A 21,745-nucleotide genomic window follows, 5' to 3' on the forward strand; every position below is an offset into this window, starting at 1 on the left:
TATAATGTAGAGGCAAATATTAGCTTGTAACTTATAGGCATAGCATTGTATAATGAGGTAGTAGTGAAAAGTCACTACATCAGTTTTATCAAATTGCCCACCAAGACCAGCAATAATACTACAAAACTGGGAAGTCAATTACAGGCTGTTTAACTTATCTCATCACTCCATCCGTATGCATCGTTCAAAGCCACCATTAAAGCAAATACATATTACAAAATTGTCATAATCTAGAGGGCCAAACAGAGAGAGAAGCCCAAGGATTCCTTTTGGTAGGTTTTCTGATTGCGACATCAATTATGCATCATAAGATGGGAAACAATTGGTCCACCTCTAATCTTGATAGCCTGCCCATTAACTCTCTCTGGTGCCGGATGAAATGAAAAGCCAATGCAATTCATACAACAGTTGGTGCAAAGAGACCTGTTGAACCTGTGTGCTCTACAAATTGATTTGGAGTTCCTTCATGCTTTCGTTCAATTGCAATGCATCATTCACTCTTACTCATGCCTTTAATTGGAAAAGGATGAGCTTCTGTATTAAAGACAAACTTATCCAATGGAATAACAGTGCTGTCCGCAAACAGCAAGTATAAGTACTTCAGTGTCTCTCCTAAGAAGAAGGTTTCCATTTTGTCTCTCCTTTGAGGAGGAAGCCTGGTGACATCATCCAGAGAACTGTATCCTCCAGAATCAACCTTCGTGTGTTTTTCAAATGCTTCAAAGATCTGCCAGCCCCATTCACGATATCTGCACAAATAGACAATAGTTGATCATAGAACTAAAGAAGTACAAAAAAATGCAGAAAAACTATGTATAATATGGACAATGAAGATTGTATAAGAAAACAATGTAATGCCTGCAAAACCTTAAAAACATACTTTGGGTTTTCTGTTATACGATAAAGGACAAATAAAGATTCAACAGTTTCAGGGCGAAGAAGATTGTGACGATCAGCATATTTGATGATTATGTCATTCATGTATTCTGAACTTTTGTTCCCACCATCAAGACCTTGTTCAAAATAATCCTGCGTCAATTGGAACCAGATGTCAAATCTCTTTAACAGTTTTTAGTGGCAGCAAAATAAAATGGTAGATAATGATCCATTTCAGCACCATCCATATGTTTACTGTATGTAATAATGTAATAGTGTTTTGATATGTCCAACCAACCTCTGTGTGGAAGTAAGCAATTTCTGGAGCAAGCCCAGTAGAAGTCACTGAATACATCTCAAAGCATGTCTTAGCTAAATCTTCTGCAAGCTTCAAATTTTCCAGGTCTTCAAAGGTAAGCAAATTGTCTTTCATAGCTTTTTCCTTTGTAATACCTTTAGTGGCACCAAGTGCAAGAGTACCAGGCAGGAAACAGACCTAAACAGGGCAGTTATACACTATTAGAACAGGATGCAAAAAGAAGGTTATGATTAAGCATGGTGGCATTCTTTCCAATGACACATGATTTCTTTTACCATCATAACATTCCAATGAACATAATCCCATCAAGCATTTTGTGCAATAGTATTAAACAGTTGGAACTCCATACATGCAGTATACTTAAAAAAGGGAAAAGAAAAACAGAAAACACACACACACACATGCACATACACACGCTACACCAACTGAAATGCTTCTTTAATTCATTGATCTTATAGTTTCAAGAAAATCACACAAAAATAAAGGGACTTTGAGGTAAAAGAGTGGGATTTATTTTTACTAAGAGAGCTCTATTATGTAGTTGGGCAGATGTAAATTTATGCAGTTATAAGGTAAGGATAGATGGAACCACTCATTTCATAGTCCTCAAAAGCGAGCTCCAATCTCTTTGGAGTCAGATCAATGGATATGGTACAACTCTGGTTTTGCTCAATGATTTGTTACCCAATGCAGTTACAGAGGAAAGAACCCCATTCCTTTCTCAAACTGAATTTCTCTTTCCCTTTAATTTCATTAATTAAAAAAACCACCCGGCAGCGAGATGCTCATGTATCACCTAGTAAATCATCAGATAAAACTTAGGGGGGATAAGACATGCTACAGGTGCAGAATTTTGTCTCAAATAAGAGAAGAAAGAGTAAGCAGGGTGGTTATTTTCAGGAATGAGTGCATGTGAATAAGAAAGGACATAAATTTTAAAAAATTTATAAAGCAGGAGTTAAGGAGATTAAATGCTCATTTCACTTGATATAGTAGCAGTACACTGGTATTGACTCATATAGGAAAGAGGGTTTAGAAAAGGACTCACCAGGCAGAACAAGATAAGTATCAAAAATCATGCTCCAGAGTATAAAAAGCTATTTTTTCTTTTCTTTTACCTTTTCAAAATAAATAAATAAATAAAAGGGAAAAAAAGAAAAAGAAAAAGAAAAAGAAGGATAGAGCATGAAACCTAGGTCTTAGACATCTAGAACAAAATTGCAGCAGCTTAGGTTACAAATGATCTGAAGCTTTCTATAGCATGACGAGGACAAATTTTTACAAGAACGAAAAGCTTACTAAAATCTAGCAAGAGCATTCCTGTACTAACATTTAAGTTGCCGGTGATAGAATATTTGGTCACAAAAAATGAGCCAATAACTCATGCATCTTATTCCTCTTAAAATCCCAATGCAATTGCCCCATGTAACTACATCTTAATCAATACTTCCAGGAACTTGTTGATTTGATTAAAAAATTGGAGCAGTTATATCACATCAACCAATTGTAGCCTTCCTTGTTTTGTGGAGGTTTACTTAGTTACTTTTGACCAGGTTTGTACTTCATGAGGAGGACCTCTCATCCTTCTTATGTTTTTTTCTATTAATACATTTGTTTGTTTCTGATCCAAAAAAAAAAAAAAAAAAAAAATTCACATCAACCAACTGTAAACAGTAATTATCTCCAGTTAGCCAACTGTTTCTTAATCTCCTGATCTCAAAAACAAATTAAGTAGCCATAACCTAGATTGATCTTTGAACAGATTAACTTAAAGTAGTTAAAACGAACCACATACCAGGTGATCCATTTTTGGACTAAAAGCACCTTTAGATCCAGAAGGTAATTCCCCAACAAAAACCAATCCCTTTGGGATAGATTTCTGAACAAGAAGGTGCCTAATGCCCTTCGTTGCTTCCTCATACATATCATATAAATACTTGAAATTACCATCTCGTTCAGCTCCCTGCTGAAGCCACACTTTAATTAAGTACTCATAGTAGCTGTCACCACGTGATCCCAAACGGATATTTTCTCCATTAAATTCACCAGAGTGAGGGCTGCATTAATAGAAAGATGATATCAAAACACTAATACCCCTACTATCCCCAGATATATCATAAATTACATTAATCTACAAAAGAACATTTCCAAGAGAAAAATGTATGAAAACATATATATGAATAACAACAATGTACCAGCTCCATGCTTAGCAACAGAATAAAGAATATAAAACATTCTATACTGAAATATGAGGACTTATATATTGCAAATTCACATTCTGATAAATACTTTCCTAAATGTACAAAAGTATAGTCATGTAATTAGGGTGTGTTTGGTCCACTGGCATTTAAACTCCTATTCAAATATTTGGTTAAACTCCAAAATTTGAGATTTCCGTCAATTTTTCCCATGTTAAAATTTCATTATCTTAGAACTATTTGGCAATTAATGCAAATTTAATACTAAACTTCTAAATAAAAAAGAGAATAAAAAAGGACAGTCCAATTTTCTTTTATTTTCATTCCCTATGAATGGAGGAAAAAAAAAATCATCCTTACAAAGGTAAGGCATCCTCTCAACTTTGAGGAAATCTCATATCCAAGGAAATCAACATTTCCCAAAGTTATGCGCCCATCAAACAGGGTAATCCCATACTTGAAAATGTGATATTCACTGACATCTAAACTTAGGAATGGAATCATATTGATAAAAATGAATCCCAGAATGTAATATACACGAGATCACTCTGATATTTGGTTCAGGTTAGATCTTTGATAGGCAATTTCTTTATTTATTAATAAATCCAATTTCTATAAATACTATCTCGGAAAATAGGATTGTCATGTAAAACTTCCAAAGATGTGTACATCGAACATGGTAATCTTATACTTTGAAATAAGATAACCATTATCTAGCTCAGAGACCTGTGAACCAAACAAATCCCTAAGAGCTTAAAACATCAAGCAGAGGCCAAGTGACATACAAAAGGCTGAAAGCTTTCTTTGATCATTTGAAGATATCCTTCAACTACTAAAGTTGGCATATTATTGATAAAATTAATGCATTTGATTGTATAATCAAAGGTATAAGCTATTTCATTGAGTTGCATACAGTGTGACAAGCAGTTCTACACAAGATTGCACAGTTATGGGAGTAAAAGAGTATCGGCAGCAACCATGGCCTTAACTCACACCTAGAACAGGTCCTTGCCAAACCCCACCATCACCAAAAGATGATAACAATTAAAGCGCTGACTATGAAAAATTTTAATGAGCAATGTGATCCAGTTCTGTAACAGGTAAACAGTCTAGCACTTCTACAGAATAAACAAAGAAATGCCAATACCTTATATAGATTGGAACCAGTCCCTCCACCTTTGGAAGAGTCTTTAAATGTTCCAAAACCTTCATGGCTTCCACACCATACTTTGGATCACCAGAAACAGTGCTCAGGTAATTGAATTCAAGCTGTAGAGTGGAAACTTCTGAGGTACTACTCTGTCCATCAGGAGCTGGATGTGCTGAGTGATCTCGTAGAACAACATCGCTGAAGGGAATAGGAGTTGGACTGGAAGTAAAAGCAGATAGCAAAAGATCAGCCAGCTGCTTAGCAGTTTCTAGATAAACAATTGATTTAGGCCCCATATGGGTTGAGTTCATTCCTTGTTCTCCCCCACTTAAATGATAAGCACTTAGAAGACCACCCAAAACACGTATGGTAGTTTCAAATAAATTGACTTGGCCTTTCTCTTTAATCCTATGTGAAAGATGTGTTTCAATCCATGAACCTGCTTCAGTGACAACTTCATCAGCACCCATGATCATGGCAGTATCCAGTGCATCCACAATAGTAGCACCTAGACCTCCTAAGCCATCAACTCCCCTATGGCTAAGAGGCATAAGTTCATCAAAACCCATTGCGTATTTCTTATAGCCAGACCATGCATGGATAAATGCCTTTTTAACACTTTGTTGCCTAGCTATCCATATAGAGTCTGCATTTAACTTCACAGGATCATGGATAAAACTATTATTACTACCTTTCTCATCAGGCGATAATCGAGGAGGAAGCCTTGGTGGTTTTCTCCAAAATCTTCGAAATCTGTTGCCACCATCCATGATGGATTTATCTCCTTCCTTAATGCCTCCCTTAAAAATAACACCTTTTGCAAGTCCATTAGAATCTGAATGGCCAGAACTTGTATTTGTTAGCATCAAATATGCTAAACCACCAATCATCAATAACACTAGAAATTTTCCTGTACTACAACTTATACAATCACGTTTCAGGTTACTGGTGAGCATGGTCTGAGTAATCATCTGTAGAAAGAAATAATAAATGAAAGTTAATTCAAAGGAGCATATCAAACCCTAGAGGAGAGCAAAAAATATGGCTTACAAGTTAAAAAAAGAATGAAAAGATAAGATAACAGAAGGAAAAAAGGAATATTGAAAGGTCATCCTAATTGTTTGGTGAATTTAGTGATACAAGCTATTTCCTTTTGTTCCTATTTTTGTAATAACTTGCCTTGGCTTCATGCTTGAGCTTATCACTGTGAGAAAATTCAGAGTTGATTTCCCAACATAAACTAGCAAAAATATCTATGGATGCTCCAAATCATTACTATAGATCCAGGTAGAGAGAAACAATCATCATCCTAATGGTCTTATCAGAATGGTTCCATCCTTAGCAATGATCAGAGTTGAATTCCTTCCCTCAGTTGATTAGTGCACAATGTCTAACCGAGATTTATAGGAGCAACAGTGAATAGTAATGTGATTACTGCATACTTCAAATAAGTGTGGATTTAACCAAGAAACAAAACAAACCCCAACAAGTAAAAGATTGTGTTCTCCTTTCCCGAGTACAAAGCATGATGAACCAAGAAATCCTTGCATGGCTCACAAACACCCAAAATGGTATGGTTATTTTTTTTTTTTTTGATAGATAAACAACCAAATATATTAGAAAAGGCTAAAAAGCCGCATGTATACAGGGGTATACACAAAGGCCCAAAACAAAGAGCTGAAAAAAAAGAGGGGAAAAACCTCGCCCACCCTCAAGTGGCTGCAAGCCACTCCAAAAAGCCTAAGAGAGAATAGGTTTCCTCACCAATGTACACCCTAGCCCAACTCCACAAATTACATACAAAATTTTTTTTGAATTTCTGAATATCTAACGACCCCCCCTTGAAAGCTAACCTATTCATTTCCTTCCAAACAGTCCAAAATATGCACAACGGGATAGAATTCAAGGTCTTTTTTCTTTTTTTTTTCCCACAAAAGAACCCCTCCAACTAAGTAACACCTCTTTAACTGACTCTGGGAACACCCACTGAACTCCAAAAATGGCGAGGGCAATCTCCCAAAGAGTCTTAACCACTGTACAATGTAAAAGAATGTGATTCGCATTTTCCTCTTCATAGCCACACAAAAAACACCGGTTAGGGAGCTGCCACCCCCTTTTTTGAAGCTTATCCAAGGTGAGGATCTTCCCCCACGAAGCTTCCCAAGCAAAAAAAGACACTTTTGTTGGAACCTTATCCATCCAAATGCGTCTGTTCGGGAAGTCACAAGCTGAGGAGCCAATCAGCATTTTGTAAGCACCCTTAGCCCCAAAAACACCATTGCCTTCCCTTTTCCATCTCACAGAATCCTCCTCAGGAGAAGTCCTGAAGTCCCTCAGCAGATTCAGCATATCTCCTATCTGGTCCAGCTCCCAATCATTGAAATCTCTAGCCAAGCTGAGATTCCAACCTCCTTGACCCCGGCTAGAGTCCCAAAATGGTATGGTTATAAAAATCAATTTTAGAAAGAAGCATGAATTTTCAGTAATTTTGAATAAAAGATTGAAATTTTAGAGTCTCCTAACTTTTTTTCATGCCTGGATGTTTTTTGTTATTGGGAAATGGAACCATAGATATATGTTGTCTAGCACTATCACTATTTAGTTGCTTATTTTACTTGATATATCATGTTATGTCCTAGAATTTGACTTTTTCTTTTTTTTTTTTAAATTTGTTAAAACCATGCCTTGGAACAAGGTGGAGGATGAGTTTCTTTTTCTTTTCCCTTTTTTTTTTCCTTTTCTTTTTTAACAGGCAAACACAAAGATACATTGGAAGGCACCAATTGAAAAAAGGGAGCACCCTATGTAAACAGGGAGTATAAGAGAGGTAACACCTATGCACCAAAGACAAGAACAAGCCAGAGGGTGAGTTTATTGCAAATAACTTGGTTGTTTCCATTGAAAGAGAAATTTCTGACAGTTTGAGTTCAGAATCACTCCTAGACAATATTTATTATTTGAAAGATCATCAAACCCATAATAAAAAAAAAAATTATTTGCAAGATCATCAAGCAGAACATTGATACAAGATATTTGGTCATTCCTTTTTTTTTTTTTGGTCATTCTTTTGTTCACCATACATAACTAGATCATATTTTGCTAAATGTATGATGAAGATACTTATCATTATTATATTTTTTTGGGGAATATTTTTATACATATCTTTTTTAAAATTGGTTCAATGTAATTCTCTAAGCAATCAAGGAGTTGCAAGTTGAGTACTCAATTCTAAGATTTTGTTATATAATTTGAATATACAACAGAATTGTATATTTTTTAGATTCGTTTCTTCATATTACCAGTTCCTGCCAAACCCACAGCCCACTGTTTGAAAAATTCCTGGACCCAACCCTACCCTCCACCACTTGGAACATCAACCTCCATAGTTATTGCCAAACTCTCACACTATTTTTATTTTTTATTTTTGATAGGTAAAGAAAGGATATATTAAAGTGCTTAATAAAAGGCGAGAAAAGGTATACATGGCGTATACAAAGGCATCCAATGGCTAAAAAAGCTAAGGGAAAATAAAAAACAACTCCCCTTGCCTCACTTAGAGCTTAGCCAATCAATGAAGTCCATCGTGGACAAAGAGCTATCATCTATGTACAATCTAACTCACTCAAAAAAAATATACATAAAAGTACACTTGATTACCTGATTCCCTTTTTCAATGTTTTCAAAAGTTTTCTGATTTTTTTCTTTCCAGATTATCCAAAAGAAACACAAGGGGGCAAGTCTCAAAGCCTTCATCCTCTTCTTCTTGACACAAGAACCATTCCAACTTAAAAGGACCTCTCTCACAAAAAAGTGCATCACCCATCCTATCCTTAAAAGGAGAATAAATAAGAAGCCATAACATGACTGCTTTCAATAGTGAAGGAGGCTATGATTAGTTGTTTCTTCATCACCTTTGCACATATAGCATCTATATGGAATTCTCCATCACCTCCTTTTAAGTCGTTCTGATGTCAAAATCCTCCCCCAAAGTAGTTCCCATGTGAAGAAACTTACCCTCACCAGGACCCATGGATTCCAAACCAAGCTTGTGGGGAATGCCTCAGAATTTTCAATAGAGGAGTAGAGAGACTTAATAGAAACCATCTTATCCTCTATACAACTGCAAATCGACAACGCCTATAGTTTCTTGAAAAAGGCTTGCACCACTTTATCTAGTTCCTAGACATGGATCTGTCTCAAAAACCTAGGGTTCCAACATCCACTCTCCCCAATTTGCTCCCACATCTCAGCTACCCATGCACCTTTGAAGGAAGCTATTGAGAGTAGCATAGGGAAAGCCTCACCTAACCTAGGGTGCCAAACTTGCCCACTATGATTTTCCTCCAGAATCTATTTCTATCAATGGTAAACCTAAAAAGGCATGTAGCCAACAAAACCTTGTTTAAAAGCATTGAACTCTTAATACCCTTATCTTCAGCTAAATACTAGTTGATCAGATGTCATTTCCTTTCAAAAACCTCTCTCACCTAACGCAAAATAACGTAGGAATAAAAAAGGATGAAGTATATAGTCAATCTAGAAAGGGTATTCTTGATAATTGTGACTCTTCTTCCCTTACAAAGATACTACCATTTTCCAGAAGACACGCCTTTTTGCATGTTCCACCCTTCATAGATCCAATCCATATTGCTTTAAAAAAAAAAAAGCACCTTGCAGGATCCTTAACTAGATGAATGAGAACTAGTCTACTCTGAAATCAAGGAACAAGCATAAAACCTCCACCTGCTCTAGAAAGCATACATGAATAAGTTCATTGTTCGCTAGTTTAATTCTAAGACTTGAAGCCACTTCAAAGCACAAAAGATACATATGAAATACCAATTGGCTTTTAGAGTGCTCTATATAAGGTTCTTGTACTTAGCTACTTAGCATCCAATAATCAATTTTATGATCTAAACTTTATCTACCTACTTCTTAGTGCCATTTCACCCCACACAATTTCCAATTTCACCACCAAAGCCTTATCAACATGTATTATCTTCCTGCTGATGGAAATGAACAAAGGCTTTGAGGATGGTAACCCGTTATTCAAAATGATAAAGGAAATCAACAAATTACCCACCAGATAAACATGCATTTGGAAGCTGTTTAGATGCTATAAAGTACTACACCATCATTTTAGTAGCACCACTTAAAATAGTAGAGGGTTCATTGCACTGGGTACACCCAAATGTTTGAAATTGACTTCTCTGAAACCTCTCTAGAAGTTGAACCCAAGTTAATTCTATTTGCATGGCTCTATTTTGTGAGTTGTAACTATATCAAGCTAGGTGTGTGTTGTTTAGGAATGCATGGGGTTGGTGTTGCTTCTCACCAAATCAATACTAAGAATGCTTTTCTTTAAATACTTTCTTCAACAGAGCTGATCAAGTAAATATAAAAGAAAAAGAAATTTATGGGCTAAAGTACTCTCCCAATGCATGACTTGATACACATATTTGGATATCAGCAAAGTGGCATGATCATTATTTTCTGTTTCTTTTTTATTTTTTCTTTGGTGTATCTTAACAATATTATTGTTTCAAGAAGTGGCTGCTTAGATTATGTTTGGATCAACTTTTAAGAACCCAAAAGCTCAATTTTAAGCTTAATAAAAGCTTTTATATTTGTTTAACTAATTTTATTCAAAGAGCTTATGGTTTTAAAAAAAAAAAAAAAACTCAAATACAAAAACTAGAAAAATGTTGTTTTTTTAAGCTCTATTTTAGTTCATGCAGGAAGTTCTTTCCTGTTTAATAAAACTTTTACAATACCAATATTGTCCTTTAAAAATTGTACCTTGGGTTTCAATTTCAGCTTTCCGATAAAGCCAAAAAGGGGAAGTTATCCCAAAAGAGGGCTTAGTAGTGATGACTTGAACATTCGTGACTCATCTTGGCACTTCCATATGAAAGATCTCGATCAGTTTGTAGAAGCAACCAGATCATGTAATGCTTTTTAGTTATATTGTGGAAGCATGTCATAATTTATTAGGAAAGACAATATGCTGGTTACTGGACCAGTCAAGATGAGTATTGAGCCTAGTGCTGAGTTTGACAACAAGCAAGGAAGGTGAAACACTGATGTTGGAAGAATGGGCGCTCCTAAAACAGATCTCACTAAAACTTTTTTATGCTTGGTAAGTTAGTCAGCAACACGTTTTTACCATATGCAAGAAGTCAAGTCTCACCCTTTGCATGAACACCCTACATTTGCTTGGTGATAGAGAACATGCAACCTTACAACCCAACTTGACTTTCTAGCACAAATTCCTTAAAGCGCCTTTTCCAGTCCCCAATTTTGGAACCCATGGTACCCTTGAGGCATGAACATTTTTATATTCCCCTCAGTCCTCCCCTATCAGGAAAGGAATTTCTCTGTAATTCCTAAAAACGGCAGCAATTGTAAAGAGATTCAGAAAATAAACCATATGCTGTACACAATCCCTACCTAATCCTTACATTGGCTAATCCTCCATTCACAACAATCAAATCTAGTAAACGCAAAATATTATAGTATGAATCTTCATGTAAATAGCGAATAGGTGCTTCAACAATCCAAAAGGAACCTAAAAGTCAAATATTAGATCGTATTGAAACAAGCGCAAGTTAAATTTGAAAATTCATAAAATCAATCTCAATTATATACCTAGAAATCAAGCAAACGAAGTTTCACAGGGTTTAGTATTCAGTTCCGATCAAAGATTCACACTTCACTAATAAGATCAATTCAAAAACCAACAAACCCACAGATCACAAGATCACTCCCTACCATCAACCAAAAGAGAATCAGATTAATGCAATTCAAATTCAGATAAAATCCAATTTGAAAAATAGAGAGAGAGAGAGAGAGGCAGAGACCTTGAAGCATGATCGGTGGCGGAACTTGGCGTTGTCATAGTGAACATCTTTCATAGAGTAGGGCAGAGATTTCGACATGCTGGATGGAATCAGCGGCTAGGGCTTGGATTCGGAGAGGGAGAGGGAGAGGGAGAGAAATTGAAAGAAAATGTGTGTTTGGCTAGGCGTGGTTTTGAAGTCAACGAGCGAATTAGGGCGTATGCAGAGTGTGTTGGGGGACACAGACCTAATAACCATTTCTCCATTTCTGGGCACGTCAGCTTTCAGCATCTGCACCTTCCAGGAGTAAAAGTCTTCCTCTGCTGCCTGGATCCAATTTTAATGCCTTCGCCGAGTTTTGGGCCAAAATAGCCCAGTAGTGGAGAAAATAAATCCATTAAACCTCATTTCCAAACTAATGTTTAGTTAGAATGACCCTTGTTATGACATATATTCTGAACTTATTTTCTTTTTTTATTTTTATTTTTATTTTTATTTTTTAAAATAGGATGAAATTGGATTTGGTAAACACGGTTTCATTTTTTAGCTGAAACCATATTTGTCACATGCGGTTTCACTTTTGAACCGAAACCGCATTTTCTAAATGCAATTTCACATTTGAACTTTTTTGTACTTTAAAATCTAAAACATAAAATAATTCATTCAAATGAACTCAAATGGTCATTAAAACCCTAGTAATGGATTTAACATATATTTTTATTTAAATCTCAAGTTTAAAGAATGAAAAAGATACAAGTTATAGGAGTTGTTTCAATCATTGTAGAGAAAGGGGCTAAATATGCTTGAAGGGAGCTGTAAGAGTTATGAAGCATGATGGGAGCTTAAGCAAAGGAAAATGGAGTAATGTATAGAATGAGAGATGAGAGATAAGAAATGAAAGTTATGAAGAAAGTTGGACAACAAACAAGTATGAGAAGGAATATTAGAGGTCATAGCTCAAAATCCTATGGGAATTAGAATCCAAAATTTGGAATGACAATACATACCTTGATTTTGAGCTCAAAAGAGTTGAATGATAAATTTTGTTAAGTATAAATGATTTGCAATGGTTTAGTAATTGTCTGACTCTTAAGTTACTATAGAATAGATAATTTTTAAATAAAAAACTTTGTCACTTAATTTTAATAGATTTTATACTTAATTATCTAAAAAAATCCCAAATTTTGCCGGAAGAGTTATTAAATTCTTTAAATTTTTTGGATTTTTTTTAGTTACAAAAATTACTAAATTATTAATTAAAAATTTTCTAGTTAGACTTCTTGCCACTTCTTAGTTCTTTTAAAATATTCTTTTATTATTATTATTATTATTATTATTATTATTTGAAAAATCTAAAAAAATTTTACTTATATTTTTTGGTGGCATGTTTTTGTGAAGAGGATTATAAATAGCCTCTTCTCTTCATAAAGCCTATACTCTCTTTCATTTTTGGCTTCATTACAACACAAATGCATCAAAGCCCAAACTCTCTAGTCTCATGGGTTTGAATCAAACCTTGAAGTACTTCTGCACCCTTGTCTTTCTGGTCTTGCTCTTCTCCTTCTTCCCCTTCTCTGATGCAAATTCAACCTCACCCCACGAAATCCAAGCCAGTACTCCTTCAAATGTGCCCACAAGCTACCAACTGTTCTACATCAAGAACACCCCACCATTTTCCTTGAACGAAGAAATCAATGACAAGAAGAAGAAGAGGAGGAGGAGGAGGAAGAAGACAACCAAGAGCTTCAGAACAAGGCCTTTCTCAGCCATGCTCCCCAAGGGTTTTGTCCCTCCTTCTGGCTCGTCTCCGTGCCACAACGATTACCCCAACTCCATCGCCTTCTACTGCGACCTCTCCTCCCAGAAACCCTAGACAACCATGCCTACAACGCAGATCATGAAGATGGCTTCTGACATTGGTTTTTCATTACCCCCTCTGCGCTTTCTTTGAGTCATTCTTGATGATTTTTCTTGCTGTCTTTCTTATCTTCTTTGAAGCTACTGATAAAAAAAGTGGCTCTGAATTTGTAAACAAGGTACAGGTTTGTTGATCTTTGTAATAATGTTTCATTTTCCAAGAAATTAATATCACAGACAGATTTTTCTTCAATGTCCAGTTACCTTTCAAAAGAAAGATTTTGTTTTGAGTTAGTTCTTCAAGTCATTGTACATACCAGTGTTGTTATAAAAATCAAACCAGCAGAGTGGATCCCTCCCACAAGAGTTGTTATGTTGAAAAGCTATAAAAGGGAACATGTAATTTTGGCTAAGTGCATTCATAATTACTCTAATAATTGAATAATTTCCTTATTTTTTAATTCGGTATTTAGAACATCATATGAATTGATCTCCAAGTTATTTTTCTTATTTTTTTTGTTTCCATTTCATAACCATACTACTAATACAGTCAGAAAAATCATGAAACCCATGATCTAAATTGAGATTTAATATGATAGGTTGCGTTGGGAGATCCACAAACTAGTATGAAGTCACCCCATCTTAGTCTTTGAGCTTTTGTTCAGATTTGAATAGGCACGCAGTGAGTGGTCTGGGTTCCAAGGCAAATATTGTTAGTGAGATGTCTGCTGTTTTGATTCTAGAAATGGAACGCTTCCCAACTTGGAGGTCAATATCAATTGTTACTTGGGACTTTTAGCACCAAAGTAGGAAGAGTGCATGTGAATTTGCATGGTTCGTGGGTCCTTGTTTCATGGGTTCTGCAGATTTTCGTAGCGTACACTCCATGCATGCATTGCATTGGCTCTCCCCACGAAGTTCATTTTAGTTTTTACACACATATCGACACATTATTTTGCTGATTTATACATAGTTGTAGTATAAGATTCTACCTCTCTCTCCTCTATAATACACTCCATTTGCTTAATTTTCATTGCTCCTCAGGAGTTGGCACCATTATTTGAGGGTCATTCCATGTTAGAAGGTCATTTTTTGTCTTCTAAATCAATTAGCACATCTAAACCCATAACCATCGATGTATCTGATTGATTTTGTAACAAGGGTACGAATATGATTTGCAATTTTTCCTTTAGATTATTGTAAAAATATCTTACTAGCTCTGTTATAAAGTGAAATTTTAGAAGTTCAAATCTCACAATTATTGTCAAAGAAACACTGGGTCTTCCTCTTTTATTGTGATTACTAAAACAATTGAGTCCTTCAATTAGTGGTCAAATGTAGTTGCAATAGCCAGTTTAAGTGTACTGCATGTCTTCATCATCAGCTACGTATTGTAATATTATTCTAATGAGATACTGTCATTAGTTAATTTATTATTTATTATTTATTACCGATTGATCAACATTTTCAATGACTTAAGTTTTTTAAAGAAGTAACCTAGAGCCCGTTTGATAGTGATTATAGGAAACACTTTTAATATTTCTAATACGTGAAAAATTTTATTATTCAAGTGTTAAAAATAATACTAAGGAGAATTGGGCTTTAGACCCATTTGACTTTGATAATTAATAAAGAGTCCTTCAAACACCCATAATTGATTACAAGGATATGAGATAAGAATAGACAAAAATGCCCACTTGACTCATTTTTATCTTTATTCTACCACCCTTCACATGCTACTATTATTTCTTATTTAATCACTTTTGGATTTTTCATTATTTTTTTAAACTTTTTTATAAATAATTAAAAAATCAACATTATTTTTTTTATTTTTAAATTATAAATAAAAAAGATTAATGATTCAAAGACTATTTTGGAAAATACTTTCTAAAAAAAATATTAATTTAAATAAATAAAAATTATATTTTACATTTATTTTTATCTTTTACATTTTAGAAGTAAATAATTTAATGATTAAAATACTATTTAAAATAAATATATTCACTATTTTAATTTTTTTTATATTAAAAAGTATTTTAAATTTATTTTTTTTACTATTATAAAATAAAAAGTTTAATTTTATTTAATCTTCTTTCTTCCTTGTTTTAATAACTTTTTAAACATGACTTTTAGTAATAAGTTATATGAAATGTTACAAATTTGTTTATTAAGGATTTTATTTAATGATTTGAATTAATTGAAAATTTATTAAAATAAGAAAAAGAAAAAGAAAGAAAGAGGATGGATGGAAAGTTTTTATTTTAAGTACTCAATTAAAATGTTTTCATATGACCTAACTTTAGAAGTGGATTATATCAATACATAGTAGAGATTGAATTTTATATAAAAGGGTTGAAAGGTATATTTACTTATTTTAAATGAAAACAAGTAGTTAAAAATTATATAGATTATATTTGAGTTTGGTTTTAAAATATTTTTCTAGTTTTTATTTTTTATTTTTAAAAATAAATTTTATTTTCTATATTGTCTCTTTTTGAAAATATTTTTAATTAAAAAATGAAAACTATTTTTTAAAATGAAAATTGAAAACCTTGTTTAGTATTTTTTTTATATGAAAATAAAAAAAATAATAAATTTTATTTATTCATTTATACAATTGTATTACACTAACTGTACAAGGGAAATGTACTAAATGTACAAAGGTGTACAAGACTACCATTTGTGAAATATTATAATTGATTATGAGTTATTCCTTTATTTTTTTTATCACTCACAAATTGTACACATATGTCATGCACTTTATTTAATTCCCGCAACTATCTTCTCAACTAAATCATTGGAAATATGGTTAAACACTCCTACGTGGACACATAACTTAGGAGGGATATAAAATTTGTGTCATTGTACAAGGGTATTACACTAACTGTACAAGGGAAATGTATTAATTGTACAAAGATGTAAAAGATTACCCTTTGTGAATGATTTTAATTGATTCTAAACTACTTTTTTATTTTCCTTGTCACTCAATAATTGTATACCTATGACATGCACTTTATTTAACTCTCACATGAAAATTCCAATATTTTTCCCAATAATGATATTTGGGGGAAAAAAATTGACCCTAAGTCATCCACTATTTTCTTAACCAAATCATTGAAAATATGATTAATACACCTACATGGACATATAAATTAGGATATATATGAAATTTGTGTTATTGTACAAGGGTATTACACTAATTGTACAAGGATATTACACTAACTGTACAAGAGAAATGTGCTAAGTGTACAAGGGTATACAAGGCTTCTAATAGGTTTTGTATGATTTTTAAACAACTTGAATTTGACATTAAGATGATTATTGATAGTTTTGTTTTTTTTTTTTTTTTACCAAACTATGTCATTAAAACATTCTCTACAAAAATTAACACATAGGAAATAAAATTAAAATCAATCATGTTTGAATTGTTTATTATAAGTAAACTAAATGAAATATATATTTTTACTATTTTGTCTTTATAAATATAATTTCATTGTTATCAATTGAGGTTAAAAAAATCATATTTAAATGACATTAAAAATAAATCCAAACGCAATAGAAGTAACTTAGAACCCGTTTGATAGTGATTATAAGAAACGCTTTTAATATTTCTAATACGTGAAAATTTTTATTATTCAAGTGTTAAAAATACTATAAACGCTTTGTAGAATCGCTCCCAAACGCAATCTTAGTACCAGAGTTAGAATCATCAAGCATATAGGCAAATTCAGCATTGAGAATGGGCATGGAGGATTAGGTTGGATCAGATTCTGGGTAAGTTTGGAACCATGAATCCAGCCTTGCAATTAGTTGACTCTCCCAAGCTAAAGAATTAAGTAAGAACATGAATAATATTTACATTTGGATCATAGAAAGTCAGAAAATAAGGGAAAAAGAAAATAAAACATGTGAAAATAAAATAAATTTAACTTCAATAATTTTTTTTTTCATTTTTTAATGGTTATTTCATTTTTATGTAGATAGCAAAGAATTTAAAGATGTATAAAACTTTATATATTCCTTGAAGAGTGGATTATTAAATGGAGGTAAAAAAATTGTATGATTAACGAATTTTGAAAGTGTGTTGTTGATTCATGCACCTAGTCCAAACTTTTTAATATCCAATTTAAAATTTATCCGATTTCCTTTTTATTCCCATTAATTTATCCAATTAAAATTTATCTACTTAACAATTTAAAATTTGTCAACCAAGAATAATTAGGAATATAAAAAAAATCAATTTAGAATGATGAACTCGAGACATACGTGAAAAAACCACCTAGAATTTCAACAAAATCTCTATAGAATTAGAAAAACCATAGGCCAAAGAACTTCTTAAGGGTCAGCACCTATGCACTTTGTTCAAGTCTTTGGTGTAGTACATTAAGGTCCTTAATGGATGGCTTTAGCCCCATATCGAGGCTTCTAGATTGGTGCATTAGCTTGCCTTTCTATTGAAGAGATTTTTAAGACAAGTTTATAAAAGGTTTAGAGAGTTGGGAGTTGAAGGGTAGAATCCTAGGGGTGTCTCCTTAGTCGTAAGTCCATAAACTAGGTTTTTATAGAGAAATCTTAGAATAAACTTATTTAAAATAGGTTTGAGAAATGTACAATTACTAAAAAGAGTAATTAAATATTAAAGAATTCATAATTTAAACAAACATATTCTTGAGTGCTCAAACTATAGGGGTCACTACAAGACAACAAGTTTATAGCCGTTGCCTTCGGCCGTAGCATGACTATAAGATATGAAAGTGGATATAAAAGAATGTGACAAAGCGTCATTATTGATGGTGCAAATAAATCCTATAGTTGCGGCCACAAGAGAAAGTGTGACTAATATTTCTAAAGGCTATAGTTGTAACCACATTTATTCCACAACTAAAAGAGTCTAATGGTTGAGGGTGGGTAAGTGGTTGCTACTTATAAAAGGTCTTTAATTAGTTGGGTAGATTCTCCTTGCCACCAAAAGTTGAAAAAAATAATATAATTACATATATACAAGTTTTGGCCCTAGCTATAAATGTATTTTTTGTAAATAATTTTTTTATTGAAATTCTCAAATTGCTTTATTAAAATAATAGAATAAATTATTAAAATATAATTACAAAATAGTCATTCATAAATCTAGCCATTTTTACATTTACTAATTACAAATTTCTTTAAAAAAAATCATAAAAGAAACTAAAGTCCTTCCATAGAGTAATTTTAACAAATAAAATTCGATGGGAGTGACAATCCAAAATATGTTACTTCCTCCAAGGAGCTTCCTAAAAACCAAAATGATAAATTAGGATGATGCTTACAAAAGGAAAGAACCATGAAATATAAACATACACTAATTTACAAATTCCAAGACTCCTAGTCTGTTCCAATGGTTGCCCCAAGTAAAATAAGAGGAATGTAGCATCATTTTAAGAGGAGCGGGTGGCCTATTGATCATGACTATTCATGAAAATTAAAAAATAGTGACAAATAATTTAATCATAAATATGTGTATTTTGTCATTGATGATAAAAATTATTTTTCATTAAAAATTAAAATTAGTGACAAATATTTTCATTACAAATATAAGTATTTCATCATTAAAAATATTTCCCATCATATGGTGGGAGTGGCAATTTTTGGTGCTAATTTTCTAGTGACAAAAAATAGTTTTGTAAAGAAAAAATTAATGATAAAATATCCTATTACAAAATCTTTCTTTTGTGTAAAATTTATAATTAGTGACGAAATTTAGTTGTAGACAAAAAAAAATTGTTACTAAATCTTACATTTGTTATAGTGAGCTAAGGTTAAGAGTAAGATATTTAATGGAAGAATATGCATATATGCCTAAGGCACAATATTGTGCAGCACACTTGACTTTTAGTCAGAGTTGAATTTGATAGTTTCTCTAACCAAACCATTAAATGTGAAATTAGTAGAAGAAACATCGAGACAAATAAGACTTATGCTAGCGCTTAACACAAAAGTTAAGAGTGATGGTAACCCAACCCACTAGAATGAGAATCCCATGAAGTAGGTTCATATGAGTATTAACAAATCATTTGTTGATGGTAAGATGCTCTATTATATATATAAAACGCATTCTACAATGATCGAGGATGAATATTACTCTCTTAATACATATCATATTCCATATGATTGATGTGTTTAGTTGTAGGATACACTTAATGGATTCACATATTTGAAAGTAGAGGCGGGGCTGCTTCTTATAAGAACTAAGACAGATTCTCTATAGTTCTTATGAATATCCAAGTAGGGTGCGTGACCTATTTGTGCCGACCATTACAACTTGAAGTTGATAAACCAATGCAAATAATAGATCCCTTAAATTACATAAAGAAACTATGCATGGTTTTTAGAAGTTTATCTTCATCGGGTCTTTATAATTTAAAACTTATTTATCTTAAGATTGGTTCATAGTTTATGAACACCAATACTTATGCATTGGATTCTAGTTTTCCTTAATATATATATATATATTTCTTTTTCTTTCATGCACTTTGTGGGGGGAATTGTTGGAAAAGTGCATGTTGATGTCTATGTTGGACTGCATAAGCTTAAAAAGACAATCCCATGATATAAAAGGATTGAGCACTTCAAGTGCTTTATATTGTGGACCACTTCCTAATAGGGATGACAATAGGGTTGGTCTTTTCGAGTACTCATTCTTAATAAGACAAGTTTAAAATTTAAATAAACGGATTAAGAGTGAGTTTGAGATTGTTTTACATTGTAGGATGGGTTCGATGTAAGTTTGGGTATTGCCTTGTCCTATTTCCACCTTGCCCTAACTATATATAAAATTAATTTTAAAAATTAAATTTTATTTTCCTATTATAATAATAATAATAACTTTTCAATAAAATCAATTATAAAAAATTGTAATATTTTAATTACTTATAACATATATTTATTTTAATATAATTAAAAAATTTAAAACAATTTTTTAAAAAAAGTTTCAATATTTTAAAAAAAGTTTCAATTTTTTAAAAAAATTAAATAAAATAGGGTGGGACGGGTATGAGAAATTCACATACTCGTCGTGCTCTATTTAATTTTTTTAATAAAGAGGAGATGAGAAATAAATGAGACAGGTTTCGGATGAGGATGATCTCTTATGAAATCTATTGTAATCTCTATTTTTAAAGTCTCTTAGACTTGTAGAGAGGGAAGTGAGAGCCTCTTGTACGTCATTCATACTTTTGAAGCCTCTTGGTCTTGTGGAGAGGGAGGTGGGAGCCTCTCGCATGCCCATGAAGCCTAAGTCTATTCTAATGGGTCTTACATAGTTAAGAGTCTTAAACCATGTCTTGAGAATATTGGGGTCTTGAACCAAGTCTTGAGAATGTGTCGATGGAGTAGAATGGGTAACTAGAACATGTTATTTAAATTAATTAATTAATTTAAATCTATTAGGTTTGGATATTCAACTTTTACAGGAGAGTCTTGTTAGGACTCTACATATAAAAGTCCCCCAGCCCTCTGAATCAAATTACATAAATAGAAAATCAGACATTCCCTACTTGCTCCATTGTCCACCATCTCATATACATCAAGCCATCTTTTCTTTTTTGCTTAGTTGATGGTAATTTTCCGTTTTGTATATGGGTTTTGCTGTTGCATCCATACCCCTTTCCATTAGAGTTCTGCTACTACATCTGTACACTTTTGCATATGAGAGTTTCTGACCTCCTATCATTAAATCGGTCATTTTTATTTTTTGAAAATTGTATTTTGGAAGTAATTTTTTTTAATAACAGAGTGAAATAGAAAATATTTTCACTTATTTTTAAAAATAGAAACGAAAATGGAAATAAAAAATTTTAAAAACAAAAAAGTAAATAAATTAGAACACAATCTCTTTCATTTTTCATTTTCACTTCACTGATCAATACAAAAAAAAATCTTTAAATATTTAATCTCTCTTTGAATTACACATATTTTTCTTCAAATATCTAATCTCCTTTTGAATTACATTAGTTTTTCTAATTTTTTTTTAACACTTTACTTAGGATTTATTAATTTTTGAAAATAATTTGATACTAAAAATTTGATCTAATTAATACTAGAAAATTATAGAACTAAAAAAAGATCCATTTAATATTAAAAGGTAAAAAAATAAAAACTTATTTTGAATGACTTTATTAGATTCTTTTTTACATATATATTTTTCTAATTTTCTTTCCCAAATAAAAAATTCCAAATTAAGCAAGATTGATTTAATAGGCTACATTCATTACCAAATCTAGTAATTTTTGAAAATAATTTCAAATTCAAATATTTTGATCTAATTGATGTAAAAAAAAAATGTATGGACAAAAATTATTTTGTAATGACCCACACCAAACCATGTAGATATTGTCCGCTTTGGGCCCAAGGGGGCCTTCACAGCTTTAAAACGCGTCTACTTGGTTAAGAGGAGCCTCTATATATATAGTGCTAGGAACTTTCTCCCCTATCTGGTGTGAGACATCACAAACACCCCCCCCCCCCCCCC

The 21,745-nt window shown here is 32.6% G+C and overlaps 2 protein-coding genes across 3 annotated transcripts; one reads left to right on the forward strand and one right to left on the reverse strand.

Annotated features, from left to right (window-relative positions):
• Nucleotides 1-19: 19 nt before the first annotated feature.
• LOC100243430 (mannosyl-oligosaccharide 1,2-alpha-mannosidase MNS3) lies at nucleotides 20-11,801 on the reverse strand. Of its 2 annotated transcripts, XM_010657347.3 has the most exons (7): nucleotides 11,404-11,770; nucleotides 11,192-11,310; nucleotides 4,541-5,514; nucleotides 2,991-3,252; nucleotides 1,175-1,372; nucleotides 881-1,029; nucleotides 20-749 (listed from the first exon to the last, which is right to left on the reverse strand). In XM_010657347.3, the coding sequence occupies exons 3-7, from the start codon at nucleotides 5,512-5,514 to the stop codon at nucleotides 491-493; spliced, it is 1,842 nt and encodes a 613-aa protein (XP_010655649.1). In that variant the 5' UTR covers nucleotides 11,192-11,310; nucleotides 11,404-11,770; the 3' UTR covers nucleotides 20-490. The 2 variants fall into 2 exon arrangements, with proteins under 2 accessions (XP_010655649.1, XP_002275664.1); XM_002275628.5 differs by lacking the exon at nucleotides 11,192-11,310 and having other exon boundaries at nucleotides 11,404-11,801.
• Nucleotides 11,802-12,801: 1,000 nt separating this feature from the next.
• LOC104880561 (uncharacterized) lies at nucleotides 12,802-13,533 on the forward strand. Its single transcript, XM_010657509.3, has one exon. It carries the CDS (start codon nucleotides 12,881-12,883, stop codon nucleotides 13,253-13,255), a length of 375 nt encoding a protein of 124 aa, XP_010655811.1. The 5' UTR covers nucleotides 12,802-12,880; the 3' UTR covers nucleotides 13,256-13,533.
• Nucleotides 13,534-21,745: the final 8,212 nt, after the last annotated feature.

The sequence above is a fragment of the Vitis vinifera genome, chromosome 10 (genome assembly GCF_030704535.1).
Source record: "Vitis vinifera cultivar Pinot Noir 40024 chromosome 10, ASM3070453v1".
Taxonomy (NCBI): Eukaryota; Viridiplantae; Streptophyta; class Magnoliopsida; order Vitales; family Vitaceae; genus Vitis; species Vitis vinifera.